The 18694-nt window shown below is 45.1% G+C and overlaps 1 protein-coding gene across 3 annotated transcripts in view; it reads left to right on the top strand.

Annotated features, from left to right (window-relative positions):
- Positions 1 to 2757: 2757 nt before the first annotated feature.
- The window catches only part of CCDC3 (coiled-coil domain containing 3), an 80521-nt gene continuing 64584 nt past the window's right edge, over positions 2758 to 18694 (top strand). For all 3 annotated transcript variants that reach the window (XR_012128062.1, XR_012128061.1, XM_073229305.1), the window contains exons 1-2: positions 2758 to 3397; positions 5727 to 5901. Coding sequence is in view for 1 of the 3 variants with exons in the window: in XM_073229305.1 (XP_073085406.1) it covers positions 3024 to 3397; positions 5727 to 5901 (549 nt within the window). In the remaining 2 variants the exon portion in view is untranslated. The remainder of the gene's footprint in view (positions 3398 to 5726; positions 5902 to 18694) is intronic.

The raw sequence follows: 18694 nt of genomic DNA, 5'->3' as shown, positions 1-18694 counted from the left end.
AATGACTGTCGGGGACTGAATTGTGTCCCCCTCTCCCCCCATTCATATATTGAAGCCCTACCCCACAGTGAGACTGATTTTGGAGACAGGACCTTTAGGGAAGTAATTAAGTGTAAATAAGTCACAAGGGTGGGGCGCTAGTAGGACTGGTTTCCTCCTCATAAGAGGAGGAAAATACATCAGAGATCTCTCTCTACAAGCCCACAGAGGAAAGGCCACGTGTCTTGCCTGAGGGTTTCAGCCCTGGGCAAGTTCACTCCTGATTTGGTGAGACCAAAAAATGACAATGGAATGTTCTTGGGGTGAGAGGGTTTTTTAAAACTAGCTTTATTCCCACAGTGGCAGGTCATGTGCTAGAATCCAGTCTGCCTCAGGGCAAATCTGCATGCTGTAAGCCCATCTCTGCCTCTTGGCCTCTCTGAACCACAGTAGTCTCAGTCTCTGTCCTTGGCGCTACCACCACTCCAGCCTCTGCTCTACTGCAGCCTGGCAGCCCAGAGCACTGGGAGGAGCTCTTTATATAGAGTCAGTAATACCATACTGCCCACACGTGTGCAGTGTGCCAGCCAACCAGGTCAGGTGAGAATCCTGTCCACAGGCACCTTCCCTTTCTCTGCATCAAGTGAGGACTCATAGGGAAGTGGCTGTCCACAAGCCTGGAAGAGAGGCCACACCAGAAACCAACCTGACATCATCTAGAACTTGGGCTTCCAGCCTCTCGACCCCTATGAAAATAGCTGACTGTTGTTTAAACTCCTCAGTCTGTTGTATTTTGTTGTGGCAGCCCTGGCAGACTAAAACTATGATATTCTGAAATTCCCTGATTTCCACATGCAGTGTGAGAGACAGAAGTGTTGTGCTGACGTAGTGTTTGATGTCGCCCTTGAATACCACTGTGGGGACGCTGGGGTTCCTAGGCCAGGGTCTTCACTGAACTTCAACCGCCTGGTGATGTGACTAGCCTGTTGCTAGGCTACCTCTTCCACACCTTCAGGCAATGAGCTATTATGGCGCTATATAGAGAGATCGGCCCAGTGCTCTGGGCAGAGGCAGAGATGCTAGTGCTGGACCTGCGACTGGAATAACAGGCCAGGTAATAAACCCTTTCACCCCAAAGAAAGTTTTACTGTCATTTTCTTTGGTTACATTGAATCCATAGCAAACTTGCCGGGGCTGAAACCCATTGGCAAGGCAAGCGCTCACTCCCTGTGTGGAAGGCTGGTATCTACGGGGATGAGGGAGGGGGTGTCACAGTGGGGAGTCGGGAACACCATAAGGACTGAGTCCCTCTGACGATACCTATTTTCTACAACATTCGTTGAGGCTCTAGGCTGACTACTAGATGTGCAGGGAGTGGTTATTACTGGTGAGGAGCTCTTACTTTTCTTTTATTCTGCTTTCGGGCCCATGATGAGGATTTTGTGAGAATAAGCATTTGGGTCACTGAGTCACTGACCAGATTCTGGACTACTGTAATCCCATGCTGGCTCTAGCCCTCCATTTCCTCCAGAACTGGCAGTGAGGGCTGGAGTCCCGATCTTGGCGCTTCTAGAGATGCCCAAAGCTCTCGTATGCTTCTAGAGATGCCCAAAGCTCTTGTATGACGTCCTCTGATTCCCGGAGGCTGCCCTTCTCATGGCCTCCTCCTCTGGGTCCCTGTCCTGCACTGGTGGGATTTGTGCCCCAGAGCTGCCTTTCAAAACTTGTGCTCACAACAAGCATTCGTGAATTTACTTTTACTAACTGAAGACTATGGGTTGCAAGAAGACTTGGGGATCATGGGGAGGTACGACCCAGCATTAGAATTTTCTTTTCAGCTTCTCTATCTTTTCTCTTTACCTTTTTTCCCCCAGAATTCCCTAAGAACTCTCCCTTTCAGTACAAACAAGAATTCAGCTGGGATGCAAGGCTCAATTTTGCAGAAACCCTAATTAACAAGGTGCTTGCACAACAAAGAGCCTTCCATTATAAGGCAGTTTTGCTCATATATTTATTATAAATAGATGTTACATATAGTATGTACGATAGATGAGTGATGCTATGTACACTATATGCATGGTAGTATATGGTGGCATGATAAATGTATATAAGCCATCAGAAATAAACTTATGAATAACAAACATCCTCTTTTTTCTTCTTACTACATTAGGGACATTTAAGGCAATTTAGAAATAAAAGGAACATTTTGTTTAGAGATAAAGATAAAACTGTTGAGCTTGGTCTCAGATGTCCTCACTGACCTGTGAAAAGGTGTTTGGGATTTACTTCAGATTTTATTTCTCAGGTGTAGGGTGTTCAGAATCCGAATGTAGGAATTTGTAGATCCCCTAGCTTTAGGAAAATCAGGGCAAATGGCTTTTGAAATCTTTTATAAGGCCTTCCTAAGATCATCAAGAAATTAAATGAGAGGGGATGCAAAACTTTACTACCCCACACTTCGTAGTTAGCCTCTTGAAGGTACAGTTAGATGTGATTTCTATGTATTTTGACTGCAAATAAAAGACAGAGGAGTTGTAAAACGTATACAGAGTGAAACATGCAAGTCAACGCGTCTGGAACATGCTGTATGGCGGGAAGCTTTGGCGCAGCCCATCAGCCGGGCGCTGCAACAGGGCTGGGCCGCGGCCCCCAGCAACGCAGTGGTCGCGCTCCCACCCCCTCCCCCAAACGGCGCGCCGGCCGCCGCGCCTCCCGCCGCGCCCGCGCCCCACGCTCCGCGTCCCGTTCCGCACCGCCCCGGCCGCCTTCCCGCCCTCTTCCGCCGCCGCTCACGGCCCGCGCGGGGGGCAGGGCAGGGGGCGGCGGCCCGCCCGCCCTCGCCATCCCTTTAAAGCGTGGCGGGCGAGGGCCGGGCACGGTGAGCCTGGCGGGCTGCAAGAGCGCCGCGCCGCCGGGAGCCGCGCGAGCTGCCGGGCGCGCGGGGCTGCCTCTCCCGGCCCGGCGTGACTGGCTCCCCGGCCGCCGCCCGCGCCCGGCTCCCCGCCATGCGCCCAGGCTAGTGCCCCGGGCACCTAGCCGCCGGCATGCTACGCCCGCTGCTGCTCGCCGCGCTCTGCCTGGCCGGCCGGCTCGCGCCCGCCCGCGCCTGCCAGCTGCCCTCTGAGTGGCGCCCCCTGAGCGAGGGCTGCCGCGCCGAGCTGGCCGAGACCATCGTATACGCCAAGGTGCTGGCGCTGCACCGGGAGGTGCGCGGCCTCTACAACTATCTGCCGTGGCACTACGAGGCCAGCGAGGCGGGGCTCCTCTACTCCGCCGAGGTCGAGATGCTGTGCGACCAGGCGTGGGGCAGCATGCTCGAGGTGCCCGCGGGCTCCAGGCTCAACCTCACGGGCCTGGGCTACTTCTCGTGTCACTCCCACGCCGTGGTCCAGGATTACTCGTATTTCTTCTTCCTCAGGTGAGCCCGCACCTCCCCTCCACACGCCTCCCTGGCCCATTTGCGTCGCCTCCAGAGTCACCGTTTTCTGGGTTCAGGTCAGGAGCTCCGGCGGAACCCTGTTCCCGTTAAGAGTATTCCTGGGCGTCTTCCCTCAGCCTCATAATCTTCTGCTCCAGAGATCCTGGGTACCTCTGGCTAAAGTTTTGAAAAAACGAGGATGATTTCTGTGCTTGGTGCACAGAGGAGTGATTCAGGCAGAAGTGCAAGGTGGTTTCCGAAATCCATTTGACTTATCTTTTTGTTTGTTTTTTGAAATTGGATCCAGTGGGAGTAGTTTGGGATGATGAGGGGAAAAATCAACTTTGAAATCAGACTTGTTGGAACTGTGGCTCTGCTCATCCTAACCGATTTTGAACCAGTTGCCTTCTCAAGAACCTTGTTATCTTCACCTTCCTAATGTGAGAAACAAGGTTGGTTGAGACTGAGACACAGTAACTCATGCACAACACCTGGTGCAGGTTAGCAGCAGAAGGAATGGTCTGCCTCTCTTCCCCCCACCTGCTCAAAAGCCTCCATGTGAGTGGTGTGGAATGTAGCCCAGCTGTCTTCTTGTATCACTCCTATCAGCTGCCACCAGCCCTCCATGCCAGGCTGTTCAAAATAGCAAAGGTTTATGAGGGGCCTGCCAGGGGTAAGAGCCTGGGTTACAAAGTTTGGAGAGGCTAGAGGTGAATTAGGAAGGAGGCCTTCTCAGATCCAAGACTCCTGGAATCTCATCAAGTTCTATGAAAGTTGGCTTGCTGTCAAGATGGAATGCAGGTATGTAAGCATTCAGTTGATGGGTGCGACTGAGGTTTGCAACAGAACAGCAGGTGGAACCCTAAATGCATGGGCTGTCTCCAGTTGAATATGGAGAGAAACCTCACAACAGAATAGAACATGTAAATCAATATTGTTAGTGCAAGAATCCACAACTGTGACTGGTAAATGGTTCCAGCCTTCCCCGGCTGTGAAGTAGCATTAAGGACACCTGGAATGACTGTGACCTCGGGTTGCAGATTCACTTTTCACTCTTGAGATTTCATGTCTCTCTGAGAAAGAAAATAGTGAGTTCCACAGAGGGGTGTTCATAAGCTCATGGTAACACATGTTTTCCATACTGAAGCCAGAATCTCTAAGTTTAGGATACATGGTGTGCTTTGTGTTGGCTTGAGCGGTTTAGCTAGATGAAGCTGAATTTTTTTTAATTGCTGGGGGAAGTAGTTTCTAAATAAAGTCAGCAAGGAGTGAGACAGTACCCTTCTTGATAGAGAGAGACTTAACTGAGAGTTTCATGTTTTTGTTTAGAAAGAACACTGAGAACCCAGCTCTGAAACCATTCAACAATGAAACTTTATTTTCCAAAGGGAAAAGATGGAGTACTTGAGCAGACATTCTTTTTTTCTGATTTTTATCATGAGGTATAATTTTGTCCACCGGCTCAGTGGTGGTCAGCCAACTCCTTCATCTTTTACTCTGACATATTTACAAAAAGTTAGGGCAGAAATACTGAGTCAAACGGTAGTCTGACAGATTTCCATTTCACAGGGCTGGGTTGCTCTGTGTTGTATGAACTGCATACAAATCATTCCTCTCCTGTTACTCAGGGCCCCGCTGAGATGAGAACAGATTCTGGTCAGTGTCACCGGAGGAAGTGGCAGTGGAAAGTCACTGGTGAGCCCTACGTGCCTCTTTAGGCCTAGGGTGTAACTTCCATCTCTCCTTTTCCTCTTTATTACCTCGTCTTTCCCGCGAGCAATTTATGCTTGGCTCTATAAAATGATAATCAACATTTACACAGCATTCACTCTGTGACAGATACTTTATTTTTTTTTCTAATGCAGTCTTTATACCACCACCACCACCAAGTAAGTTATTATCATCCTCTTTTTACAGATTGGAATACAGAAACTTAGAGAATTTTAGAAATTCATTTCATGTCCGAAGATAAGTAGCAATGGTAGGATTTGAACCTGGGTCATTGCAACTGGCTTTCCTTTCACCAAGAAACAACACTGTCTATGAGAAGGAGGGCCCCTTGGGAGATACACAAATAGATGAACACACGTGCATGCACATACTCCCCCCTCTGCCCTCCCAGCCTCATCTTTTTGAAAACCTTAAGGATAGACTCCATAGTTTGAGGCAGAGAAACTTAGAAATCGAAACTCCTCTAATGAAAGCCACATGGGACAGCGTCGTGTAATTGGTGAGACGGTCACAGTCTTCTGTGACTCTTGATGGAAGCTGGTACACCTCACGTGTGTCCAGCCTACATATCTTCCTTTTTTTCCCTCTTCTACATTAGGATGGATGAAAATTATAACCTCTTGCCTCATGGAGTAAATTTCCAAGATGCCATCTTTCCAGACACTCAAGAGAACAGAAGGATGTTTTCCAGCCTTTTCCAGTTTTCCAACTGTTCTCAAGGGCAGCAACTGGTGACATTCCCCAGTGACTGGGAGATCCAGGAAGACAATAGGGTAAGAATTGGCTGTACCCTGTGCACAGCAAAATAGCAGCTACATCTTGTATGAATTTTATGACCAAAGGAGACAAAAATACTCTTCCAAAAGCCCAGACCAAAGGGTATTATCCTGCTGTCTCTCCTTCCCTTCAGGGAGTTAAAAATACCCTGCTCATAAACTTTGGATTCCTGAGGTTACACTCTTTGGCACGGGCTTCCTCACACAGTGAGGGAACAAGACGGGATGAAGGCTGGCACACTGTGCCTCAGTTTCCTCTTCTGTAGAGTGGAAACAACAGTGGCATCTATACTATAGGACTGATGCTATATAATTTATCTGTGTAAAAAATTAAATATTGTAAAGCCCTTGGCATAGTGCTTGACAAAGTAAGTGCTCAGTACATGTGAGCCATTATGAGAATTATCATAGTTGTCATTGACTGCACAGGGCTCTAAGGGATTTTCTAAGAGGAAGGAAATGTTAAGGTCATGAAATGATTGTCATGGCTAACACGTCTTTGATTCTCGAGTATAGTTGTCAAGATGTGGAGGTACAGAGTGGCCGAAGTGGCTGGGGAATGGAAGGGTTGGGATAATTTGGTATATGAAAATAGAAAAGGGATCTTCCAGTCTGGGTCGGATGCCCAATTGTGGGGAAATTTTAAGGATGGTCTCTTTCCCACAGCTGTGGCATTGACGATTGGCATGGACCTGTCATGGCTGTGATTGTGGGGCCAAGTCAGTCGAGATGGCCTGTCACTGCCAGTGCCCCATCTGGTGTGTTTAGAGGAGTGTGGCAGACTGCTGGAGAGAGTTCTGCTGTGGGTACGCCGCGGGACAAGGGCTTTTTTTGTGGGTTGGTGAGTCAGTTTGCATCTGTTGGGTGACTCCTCTGGGCTTCCCCGTGGAAGTATGAAATGGTGGTCATCGAGTTTCTCTCCTGTCTGACACCCACCCAATCTTCCAAACAAGCGGTACCCACTATTAGTTTCTGGTAAATATTCAGTGAGTATTTTCATCCAACAAATAATCCAGACGTGTTACTGACCACCATCTGTGACAGAGTGGCAGCACTCTATGTACACTTTGCTAAACTTTGGCTTTGTTCACAAGCAGGTCTTGAAGATGTTTTCGTATCAATATCAATGCATATGAAGTTGTCTTAAAAGGCTGCATGGTATTTGGTTGTATGGATGTGTCACAGTGTAATCTAGCCCCCTATTGATAGGTAGTTTATTTTGTTTCCACTATGTTGCTAGTACAGGGAGTGTGGGGATGTATGATATTGTACATACCTCATTTGGTGGGATTGTAGAGTTCAATTTGCAGCAAATATTTTCCAGAATGTCATATGGGTGGAATCACATGGCAGGTTGCATTTTTTAGTTTGCTTCTTTTACTTAGCCTAATGCATGTGATAGTCTTCTATGTTGTGTGTATCAATAGTTTCTGCCCTTTTTTTTAATTGCTGAGAAGTATTTCATTATAGGGATGTGCCATGGTTTTTATCATCCATTCACTTATTGAGAGGTATTTAGGTTGTTTCTAGTTTTAGGCTCCTGGAGCTTCTATACACATACATGTCAGGTTTTTGTGTGAATATAAAGGTTGTTCTCTTTTGGGTAAGTATTTAGGATGGGTTTAGTGAGTCATAAGGTAAGTGTGTGTTTAGCTTTGTAAGAACTGCAGACTTGTTTTTGAGAGTGGTTGTACCATTTTGCATTTATTTTAGAAATGTATGAGCACTCCAGTTTTCTGCATTTTTATTTGTACTTGGTATTGTCAGTTAGAAAAAGTAGACATTGTAATAGATTTGTGACATTTTCTAGTTGTGTGTGGGTTTTTTTGTTACATTTCTACATATATGTGAGATCATATGATGCTTTTCTTTGACTTATTTCACTTAGCGTAATACTTACAAGGTCTGTCCATGTTGTTGCAAATGGCAGTATATCCTTTTTAAAGGCTTGATCTATTGTGTATATATATATACTACAATTTCTTTACCCATTAATCCATCAGTGGACACTTAGGTTGTTTCTGTATCTTGGCTGTTGTAACTAATGCTGCAATATACAGAGGAGTGCATGTATTTTTTTCCAATTAATGTGTTAGTTTGCTTTGGATAAATACCCAGAAGTGGTATAGTTGGATCATACAGTATTTTTCTATTTTTAATTTTTTGAGGAACCTCCATACTGTTTTTCATAGTGGCTGTACCAATTTTCATTCCCACTAGTGCATGAGGGCTCCCTTTTCTCCACATTTTCTCCAACACTTACTATTTCTTGGCTTTTTGATAATAGCCATTCTAACAGGTGTGAAGTGACATCTCATTGTTGTTTTGATTTGCACTTCTCAGATGATTAGTAAAATTGAACATTTTTTATGTCATTTTTGTGTCATCTTTGGGGAAATGTTGATTCAGATCTTCTGCCCATTTTTTAATCACATTTTTGTTGAGTTATATGCATTCTTTATGTATTTTGGATATTAACTCTTTATCAGATATATCCTTTGCAAATATTGTCTCTGATTCACTAAGTTGCCATTTCATTTTGTTGGTTTCCTTTGCTGTGCACAAGCTTGCTAGTTTGATGTGCTTTTGGCTGTTTTTGTTGACCTTGTTTGAGGTGACAGATACAGAAAAAAAAAAAAATTCTGCTAAGACCAGTGATGAAGAGTTTCCTGCCTGAATTTTCTTCTAAGAATTTTATGGCTTCAGGTCTTAGACTTAGGTCTTTTAATCCATTTTGAGTTCATTTTTGTGTATGCTGTGAGGAAGTGGTCTGTTTACATTCTTTTGTGTGTTGCTGTCTGGTCTTCCCAATACCATTTATTGACTAGTCTTTTCCGCATTGTATATTCTGCCTCCTTTGCTGCAGATTAATTGGCCATATAACCATGGGTTTATTTCTGTGTTCTATTCTGTTCCATTTAAGTGTACCTCTGTTCTTGTGGTAGTACTGTACTGTTTTGATTACTATAGCTTTGTATTATAGTTTGAAATCTGGGTGCGTGATTAACTTCAGCTTTGTTCCTAAGATTGCTTTGGCTATTTGGAGTCTTTGTTTCCATATAAATTTTATTATTCTAGTTCCGTGAAAAATGCTATTAAGATTTTGATAGGTATTATATTAAATCAGTAGATGGGCATTTTTACAATATTCTTCCAATCCATGAGCACTGAATCTTTACATTTATTTGGGTCATCCTCAATTTTGTTCATTAATGTCTTTCAGAGTACAGAGTACAGAGAAATACTCTTTTGGAGTACAGGTCTTTTAACCTCCTTGGCTAAATTTGTTCCTAGATATTCTTTTATGCAAGTGTAAATGGGATTGTTTCCTCAATTTCTCTTTCTGATCGTTCATTACTAGTGGATATAGAGTGGGCCCTCATCAGACCTCAAAGGATGGGCCTTGGGGCAAGGAGGAAATGGCAGCACATTGGGTCAGGTGCACATGGGGCTTCTCTGGGCTGCAGGAGAGTTTTCATAGAACACTCTGCCAGTTCCATTTTGGGGTTCAGGGGGTGATCATGTCAGTACTACAACTAGGTGGCTTCTTGATCTTCTCACTCACTGTCCTTCATCCTAGAAAGCTGGGGGTATCCTGTTGGCTTGGGGGCACCTCCCAGTTTTGGTCTTCCTGACAATGAGCTCAGTCCTCGGCTCCACTGTGACTCACATCCAGAGCTCATCCTCTGAGCCATGGCCTGTGGCCTCCCAGCTCCCCCAGGTTCCCACCAGGTCTTGGTGCCCTTTCCACTGTCCCCTTCCCTCCCCCCCTGCATTCTGAAGGCCATTATGAGACCAAGCTTAGTGGGATAGCTGGCCACATGAATGAATTTTTATATTCCATTTAAGTGCTATCACTAGAATATGCATCAGTGATAATTAGTCAGCTGTATCCCCTCTGTCCAGAGAGATAACAACTGGAAAAACACACTTTGAGAGAAAAACAGGAGCAGAGGAACGTGGGCAGTCCCTGCCAGCAGCATAGTCATTTTGGTGCAGTGGAAACCTTTGGCCTGCGCTGAACTGCCCTGTTCTTGTGTTTGGTTGATGATGCATTACATGGAACACGGCGACTGGCTTGGCTAGGTTCAGAAAGCATAAATGGAAATACCAGACAGGAAGTTTCAAAACCTGGCCTTGATGTCTACATGGGATGAGGTGTTTTTTTTTTCCACTGTACCCAGCAGGCCTGACCTATCCCCAAACTTTTATTATGGTGGCCTAGGTTATTTCAGATTTGGGGTGCTTTGTCCGTGACTCCTTATCTCCCACTATTAGAGGGGCAGTTGTCCACGCTCTTTGACCATCTTGGACCTTTCTGGAATGTTACCTAGCTCTTGGGTGCTTTTGTTTCTCACAGATGTCATCATAGATGAGAACAGGGAGGAAAGTGACTCACTGAAGGCCACAGAATTTGTTAGGTAGGAAAAGAAAATCAGGTCCTCTAATATCTGGTTTGGTGCTTTTTTACTACATCATGCTGCCTGGGGAAAAGGTGGGGTCACATGCAAGAGGCCTTGGGGATATGAGAGCTGGGTCAGGTTTGCCTGGAAGCCCAAAATCCAGTAGAAGTTGGTAATGTGCTGGGAGTCAGAGGGGAGCTCACACTTTCCCACTGACGGGGAGACAGCAGCGGCCCTCTGCCAATCATTCCTGCCCTGATGTCATGGAGGAGACTTCCATTTTGGAAGAGTGTGGTTGGCCCCCCCGCCTTTCACTGAATGGAGGGTGTTGGGGCAAGAGGGTGGCAAGAGCTGAGATTTGAGGTGTGGAAAGGACACTGGTCATGTAGGTCCTCGGGAAGCCCTTTCCCACCTTCCCATATATCTGCCTGCAGTGGGAAGGGCTCTGAGTGAGCCTGTGGAGGTCTGGGAGGAGTGAGGCGTATTCACTGTGCAGGTCCTGTTAATGCAAGAGAATGTCCTGGTTCCTCCTAGAAAGGATAGCAGCCGTGCCTTTTCTGCCCAGGTGTTGGCTCAGCTGACCCTTTCCAGGTCGCTTCAGGGAGTTAGTTTTACTCTGTGGTGCACATGTGGTCCACCGGCCACCAGGAACAGGGAGGGAGGCTGGCATCTCAGGACAGGGGCTGGCCTGGGGGTCTGATTCCATATAGTGACAGAAAAGCTTTTTTTTTCCCTTCAAACTATGGTAACTTTGTAAATTTATGTGTTCGAGTAATTAGCCTTGACACTACCCCTGTGAGTAGACAGATTCCCAATCTAAACTGTGGACACAGAAATTGAAGTAGAAGGGTTTAATGACATGCCTGACTTTGCAAAACGCTTTGTAATTGCTCAGCTATTATTCCGTTTTTGGAGAACTTTTCAAGAGTCTCTAATCTGGGTAGAGACATGCTGTTTAAAAATGAAAAACAGGTCACTTAAAAAACAAAAGAATTAATTATCTGCTTTGCCTGGTAGAAACCTCTGAAGCTTGGAAAATTAGAGTTGGGGCTTCCAGGAAATGAGGCTGTTTATTAAATGGCAACAAAGTCAAATAATTGTGTATTGAAGCAGAGCAGCTTTTAAAAGGCAGAAGCAGCTATGTTGGGGGGAGGTTGAGAAAGGCCTGGGTCCACTTCCTGCCCCATCCTGGTTAAGTCACGCAGCTCATTGGATGCTTATGGTGCTGGAGGAAACCAGGAGGGCAAGGTATTCCAGAAAGAACAGAAGCATGAGAGCTAGAGATCTGGAACATGGTACGGGGCTCAGTACTCTGGGAGATCACTTACATTTCTAGGTCTCAGTTTCCACATTGGAGTCCAGCTGGTATGATAAACCTTGCTTTCCCATCAAGTTTGGCAAGATGGGCCAAAGGCAGATGAGGCAGGAGAGTGCTTCGAATGCCATCAAGCTCTATGAAAAAGTAAGACCTGGTGAAGCCTCTCCTTTTCAGAAAATGTCAGCATTTGAGGAAGCTCCATAAGTAGCTACCATAGACTTCCTGGCCTGTGTTCTGATTTGAGTTGAAGATTGCCCCCCTCTCTCCCCTTTTCTTAATTGATCCAGGTGGTACTGGAGAATGTGGTTCCTGTCTGCAGGTGAAAGGGCTGATTCGCAGACTCAGGATTCCATGGACTGGCCTGTCCAGGCAGGCACAGGTGGCCCTGGAGGGCCGCAGCCCATGTCTGTGGCACCTAACACTCGAATGTTTCCAGCTTTGTTGAGAAGATGGGACTGGGAGCTCCCAAGAGAATCAGGGGAGGGCTAAGCGCTGCACATGCAGTTCCTATTTCCAAATACACCAAGCAGAATTGATCCCTCATCCCAGGGGGTGTGAGTGAGGGCCCATAGGGACCAGGAAGCTTCCTCTAATGAAAAACCCTCTACATAGAAACTGGATAGCGGAGGAGAGATGCTTCCTGACAAACGTTACAATTTTAAAGTAACTCAAGCCCCAAGAAGCGATGCTGGGGGCTTTTTATATCACTTCCAGATGCTGCTTGTCCACAGACTGTGGCAAGTATATTGAAAGTATATTGAGACATCACCTTAGGATCATGTGGGGAAACGCTCGCAAAGAGGACATAGAAGCAAGATGTCTGGATGGGAGGTTCACTTTCTATGCTAGAGACTCTTAATGATGTGTAGTCAGTGAAAATGAACTCTTCATTTGTTTTCGTAGAACTCAATGATTTATCAGCCAGAGTGAATTATATTCTGAATCCTATTCGCTGCACGTTTGTGTCGGATTTATCTTTTCCACATGTCATTTTACAGTTCATGCATGGTAAGGAAGCCCTCTTTTTAGGGATGAGCCCCCTCTGGGTTCGGTTTTGCATGATGCCAAAACCCCCAAACTGTTTGCATCGAATGCTAATGAAGCACCATCACCTGAGAGAAGCATTAACAGTTTGCTGCCTTGTTCATATGCTTTGAGTCTCATGGCTCTGTTTTTACTCACATGAACTGTTATAGTCACAACCATTAGAGTTTAATAAAATATGACAACATGTTCGCCTTTCCATATGCCTCATGAGTCCTTCAGTGACGTAAACCTATAAATCACACACATACAAAATCAAAATCTTACAATCTTTTTGGTAGTACGAAGAAGAAATACATAATTGAGTTTTAGTTCATGAAGTTGCTAATCATAATTACAAGATTAGTGTGCTGTGAGTTTGTGTGATAACTACATGAACATATAAGTATAAGATGTTGGTGTTGGGAAGACCTCTTAGCAGTCCTTTTTAATTTTGTACATGAACTTGAGTCCCTAGATTAGAGTATTTACCAGCAGTGATTTTTCTGAAGTCATTCACTCTCTTGGTCTTTTCTTTCTTCATCTGTAGAGTAAATTATATTATTAATGATGCCTTTGGCAGCAAGAAAGAAAGAAATATGGACTCAATTAATTGAAAACAATGAGGAAATGCACATGAGGTTAAAAAAAAGCAAAAGCTGTGCAGCTCCAGGCAGAGTCTGGTCAGGTTTTAGGGACCCCTGCGGGCAGCTCCCTGACCTGGCATTCCTCTGTGAGCCTTGTCCTCAGGCTGGCTTGCCTCCTCAGAGCAAGAAGGCTGTGGCAGTGCGAGGCATCAGCTCCAGACACAACAAGACCCATAAGGGGAGAACAAAAAAATTATTCTCACGAACAATTCCCCATGCTCACTACCAGGAGACTTTATCATTTCATTGACCACAAGTGTGTCACTGCTTGTACCTACAGGGCCTCCTTAATTAGCTTAGACCAGGGAGGACCACCCCCTTCTAGGACAGCCCCCACCCCAAAGTAGTGGCCCAATCAAGAAATTGGGGTTCATTAGAAAGGGGGAGAGAATTGAAGTAACCAATATAATAAACCCTATGAGATTATAGTGAGGAATCATTGCACAGCATATGGTTTATAAGTGAACACATACAGAACCCTTCACACAATGCTTAGGACATGGGAAGTGCTACCTATATGTTTTGCAATGTATATGTGTATTGGCTAAGTCTCAGAGTGCCATACCAATAAAAAGTAGTATTGTGAATGGTGGTGTTTTATTGAAGATGAAAGAGATCAATGCCAAGGTAAGTAAAGGAGGAACTCCTAGCTGATACTCAAAGAGGAGACTGAGTGAGCCATATATGTGGTCATAGTCTTTACACTGGAATGGGTGAGCGCAGCCTTCTAAATAAAAGAAAAATAGTATTGCCTAGCATGTTAATGAATTCCAGTCCCAATTTGCCTCTTCTTTCCCACAGTTATTTTCTTTCACTAGTTGACAGTGGTATTTAACTGCAAAAGTATTTTTAAAATAGCTGGAGGTCTTGTAACCAGATAAGTTTAGATTTGATTACTTTGATGGGGGAGAGAAAGAAGGGGGAAAGATCATGTGCTGTGTATCTATGTATGTAGATTTAAATATCTCTATGAAAAGTAGACACATACTTATAAGAAACCATATGAAAGCCAAGCAACCCTAGCCAAGAGAAAAGAAAAAAAAATTGGCTTTGTGAAGCTTTTAGCTATAACTAAAAATAATCTTCCCAGTCCATGTTTGAAACATTACTCAGGAAAAAATTTACTCTGTGTATCCTGAAGGATTTATAAAAGCTCATTTTCACATTGTGTGACTTGAAGAAGGTCCCTTTTGTAGATGACAGCATTGTATGCCATTTGAGACTTAGGTTTTTGTTCTAACCACTTGGTATGTTGTTTAAAATGTAACAGGTGACAATTGTAAAACTGTTTTCAAAGGAAGAAGGAAAGAAGCAGTTTTAAATGTAAAAACCCATTTCATGTTAGTGCATCAGGTTTTATTCTTATAGCCTTGAAGAGATTGTGGGGATTTCCTGTTATGTATTTTTCTTAAATACAAAGCAAATTGCTTAATGGGAGGGTGTTCATCTGACAGTAGAACCTGTCCTGTCAAATCTTCTCACAGCAAGGAAGCCAGAGAAGGCAGGGAGGAATTTTGGCATGGAAATAGTTTCTGTTTTAATTTTTTGTGGTCTTCTATGAAATTTTACTTCTGAACTTCAGAAAGCAACATTCCATTATTTATAATCAATCTTGTAAAAGCTGATGCTTGCCAATCTATGTGGTTTGGCTCTTAACATCTATAAGTAATCATTTCTTCTTTTATCAGAGATTTACATTTCCTTCCACTCATGCCCCTCAAAAAGGAGTCATAGGGGTGTTTTTCTTTTGTACCCTTCTGGAGTATTTTCTTTGATGTTGAGACTTCAGCAAGCTATTTGGAAGCCCCATAGGGAGTGGTTAGAGCAAAGCTGGATCACCAAGGAGTGGGTTGAAGTGGAAACTCTCCTGATGTCAGCAGAGTACTTGGGGTGGGACAACCTTTCTGCACCCACCTCCCTATGAGCTTAAACTCCATTAACTGCCTGATGCCAGTCCATCTAATGGACTTCACCAGTTGTAAGGGTTGCTCCGGCCTTAAGAGCAGACATGTACGGAGAGCAGGGTACATGTATACAGTGGTCCCAGAACATGGCAAAGACACAACAGAAAAACAAACCCCAAATTGGGTACGCAATATTTTGGCAAAGGCTCACAATGACCATTTCTATTAATAGATTTGGTGCATAGACTGCAGCTAGGATTTTAAGACTGACAGAAGCATTTTCTCTTTCTCCACTTTGCATGCTGTTTGACTTTGTTCTTATTATTTGGCTTTAAAGGAAATACTAGTCTTAAGGAGTTGACCCACCTGCCATTTCCTTTCCTGACATGTTCTTGGGGACCAGCAGATTTAGTGGGTAGGAGTTGCTTACTTGGCAGGTTCTGTGACACAGGTTTTCACCACAGCCCTGGGAAGTGTATGCTGTCATGACCCTCATGTCACAGATGTGGAAACTGAAACATGGTGGAGTTAAGCCACATGCCTCAGTCACTCAGCCAGTGGGGGCAGAATCCGGGCCGGGGCTTGCATCTGGGGGATTCCAAGCCCACCCTGGTTCGTGGCAGCACACAGGGCTGTTTGTGGATGGTGGTGCTCTCCGCCAGCACCTTACCTGACAACAGTATTGCTAAGTGGAGTGTGTGTTTCTAGCTTCCTCCCCTGCTTTACATACTTTGTTCCCCCTCTTGCCTACTTTTCTCCCACTGAGATATATTCTAAGAATACCATCCACACTGTAAAGGGTAGGGAAGTCTGAATACTACCCAAAAACTCCCTTGTGCTTGTGCAGATGCTTCGTACTGTTGCCTGGTTGCTGCGTCTGGGGAGGTCTCTCACTGCATACCAGGTGAAACCTCAACCTGGATGGGAAAGGGTTCTTGACTCTGAATGAGAAAGAATTCTTGAGTAGGGCAGAAGAGTGTAGGTAAGGAAGGAATTCATTAGAACAAGAGTAGTAATGAATGGCAGATGCCCTGCAGGAGGCTGAAGCAGGAAAGTGCAGAGAGAAGGAGGGAAAGTTCTGTGAACTCCTGCTAGGCATAGGGTAGATAGATTCCCTTGCTAACTCTTAAAGCCAGGGTCATCTGGCATCCCTTGTCCACTTGGATGTGCACGGTGTGGGGACCAGCCCTACTACCCCAGGATTCGGGAGTCATGGAGCATGGGCTGGAGCGAGATTATGTTCTGAGAACTTCTCAACGGAAGGACATTTTCAGGCAGGCTGCTAACAAGCAGATCATGCAGCTGCAGTTCCATCCAGGTCACCAAAATGATAGGTAATCAGAGATCTTAGCAACCCCTCCCAGATACAGTGAATACTTGGAAATAAAATGAAATAGCAAAGAGACAAAGATGCTTACCACTGGAAGAATGCAGACATAAAACACAAGTTGAGCAGTGAGAAAGCTTTATTTAAAAGTACACACTTAATGGGGAATGCGGGCAACCTTAGAGGTGGTGCACCGAGGGTTTAGGGTTCTGTCTTTTAAGGCTTTCAAGAATGGGGCAAAGGGCAGGGTTGGGGGTTAGGTGTAGGCCTGACTTGTGGTCTCATGATGTCTCTTTCTCCAGTGAAGGACACTATGTCCTCATCCACAGTCAGTCCTCTAGACAATTCTGTAAGATAAACTTAACACAAGGAATTTATTGATCCTGTTTTTCTGCAAGATAGTGGTTAATTTCGAGCACTGGGTATATATTAGTTAAGACTGCCTGCCCTGTCTTAAGATAGGGTGGGTTTGTGGGTAAAATTGTAACATTTCCAGAGTATCTCTCCTGGCTTTAGTGCATTTACATATCCTCAGGGGAGGAGAGAAGTTCATCTCCATGTCAGTGGGTTTACCTGGGCAACCTATGGTGTGTCTGAACCTGAGAGTTTTAAAGGGAGGGGCTGGCTTACTTACTGGCCTGCTTCTTACAGAGCAGAAGAGAGAGATGGTCCTGGAGTGCAGTTTGTAAGCAATAAATGGATTTTAAACGTTATTTCTCCCTTTGATTGATTTCAGGTGTTTTTTTTTGTATCATTAATCTACAGTTACATGAGGAACATTATGTTTACTAGACTCCCCCCATCACCAAATGCCCCCCGCACAAACCCCATTTTAGTCACTGTCCATCAGTGTAGTAAGATGTTGTAGAATCACTACTTGTGTTCTTTGTGTTGCACAGCCCTCCCTGTACCCTCCCCACATTATACATGCTAATCATAATGCCCCCTTTCTTTTCCACCTCCCCTTATCCTTTCCTTCCCACCCATCCTCCCCAGGACCTTTCCCTTTGGTAACTGTTAGTCCATTCTTGGGTTCTGTGAGTCTTCTGCTGTTTTGTTCCTTCAGTTTTTTCTTTGTTCTTATACTCCACAGATGAGTGAAATCATCTGATACTTGTCTTTCTTTGCCTGGCCTATTTCACTGAGCATAATACCCTCTAGCTCCATCCATGTTATTAAATGGTAGGATTTGTTTACTTCTTATGGCTGAATAATATTCCATTGTGTATATATACCACATCTTCTTTATCCATTCATCTACTGATGGACACTTAGGTTGCTTTCATTTGGCTATTGTGAATAGTGCTGCGATGAACATAGGGGTGCAACCCTCCAGTGGGGGTTGCAAAATGCCCATCATGCCTCAGGGAATCAGACACTCCTTTTTCAAACTGGGCTGCTGCATTCTTAGGGTAAATTCCTAGGAGTGGAATTCCTGGGTCAAATGGTATTTCAATTTTGAGTTTTTTGAGGAACCTCCATACTGCTTTCCACAATGGTTGAACTAATTTACATTCCCACCAGCAGTGTAGGAGGGATCCCCTTTCTCCACATCCTTGCCAGCATTTGTTGTTATTTCAGCTTTTAGAGGTATTTTGCCCTGGGATTTCTTCTCCTCGGACTTACATCTGGTGCCAGTCAGCAGGGTGCCTCTGAACTCGAAATCTGTCATAATGTGTGTGACCTTTGGGAGGGCTGCTCCTGTGGATGGTGGGGAGGCCCAGCGGATGCAGCAGCAGAGGGTGCTGCTTCACCTGTTATTATCCCCCCAGCTGTGGGGCTTCCAAGTTGGGAACCCCTAGTGGGGAATTGGTCTAGAGTAAAGTACCTCTTAGAGGGGTGGGACCTTCCCCATAACTGGGGAAGGGTGGAAACACCAGAAGCTGCAGAATTAGCCCTCCATGAGTTGGAAGACTGCTTGGAGACCTTGGGGGCCGTGTAGTGGCTGGCATTGTAGGTTCTCTTTTCATCAAGATAGTGGAAAATGTTATGCAGCAGAAAGAGAGGATTATTGATGAACTTAGGTGGGAGCGAGACACACTTAAACATCACTTGGAGGAGCTGGACGATAACCTGTGGGATGCTGTGAAAGAAGAGAGACAGTCACCGAAAAGTCAAGTCACACTCCTAGAAGATTCGTTAGCAGTGGCGAGGGGGGAGATGGCAGG

This window comes from Manis javanica, chromosome 2, assembly GCF_040802235.1.
Source record: "Manis javanica isolate MJ-LG chromosome 2, MJ_LKY, whole genome shotgun sequence".
Taxonomy (NCBI): Eukaryota; Metazoa; Chordata; class Mammalia; order Pholidota; family Manidae; genus Manis; species Manis javanica.
Note: the sequence above shows the minus strand (reverse complement) of the source record. Positions and strands in the feature narration are given on the sequence as shown.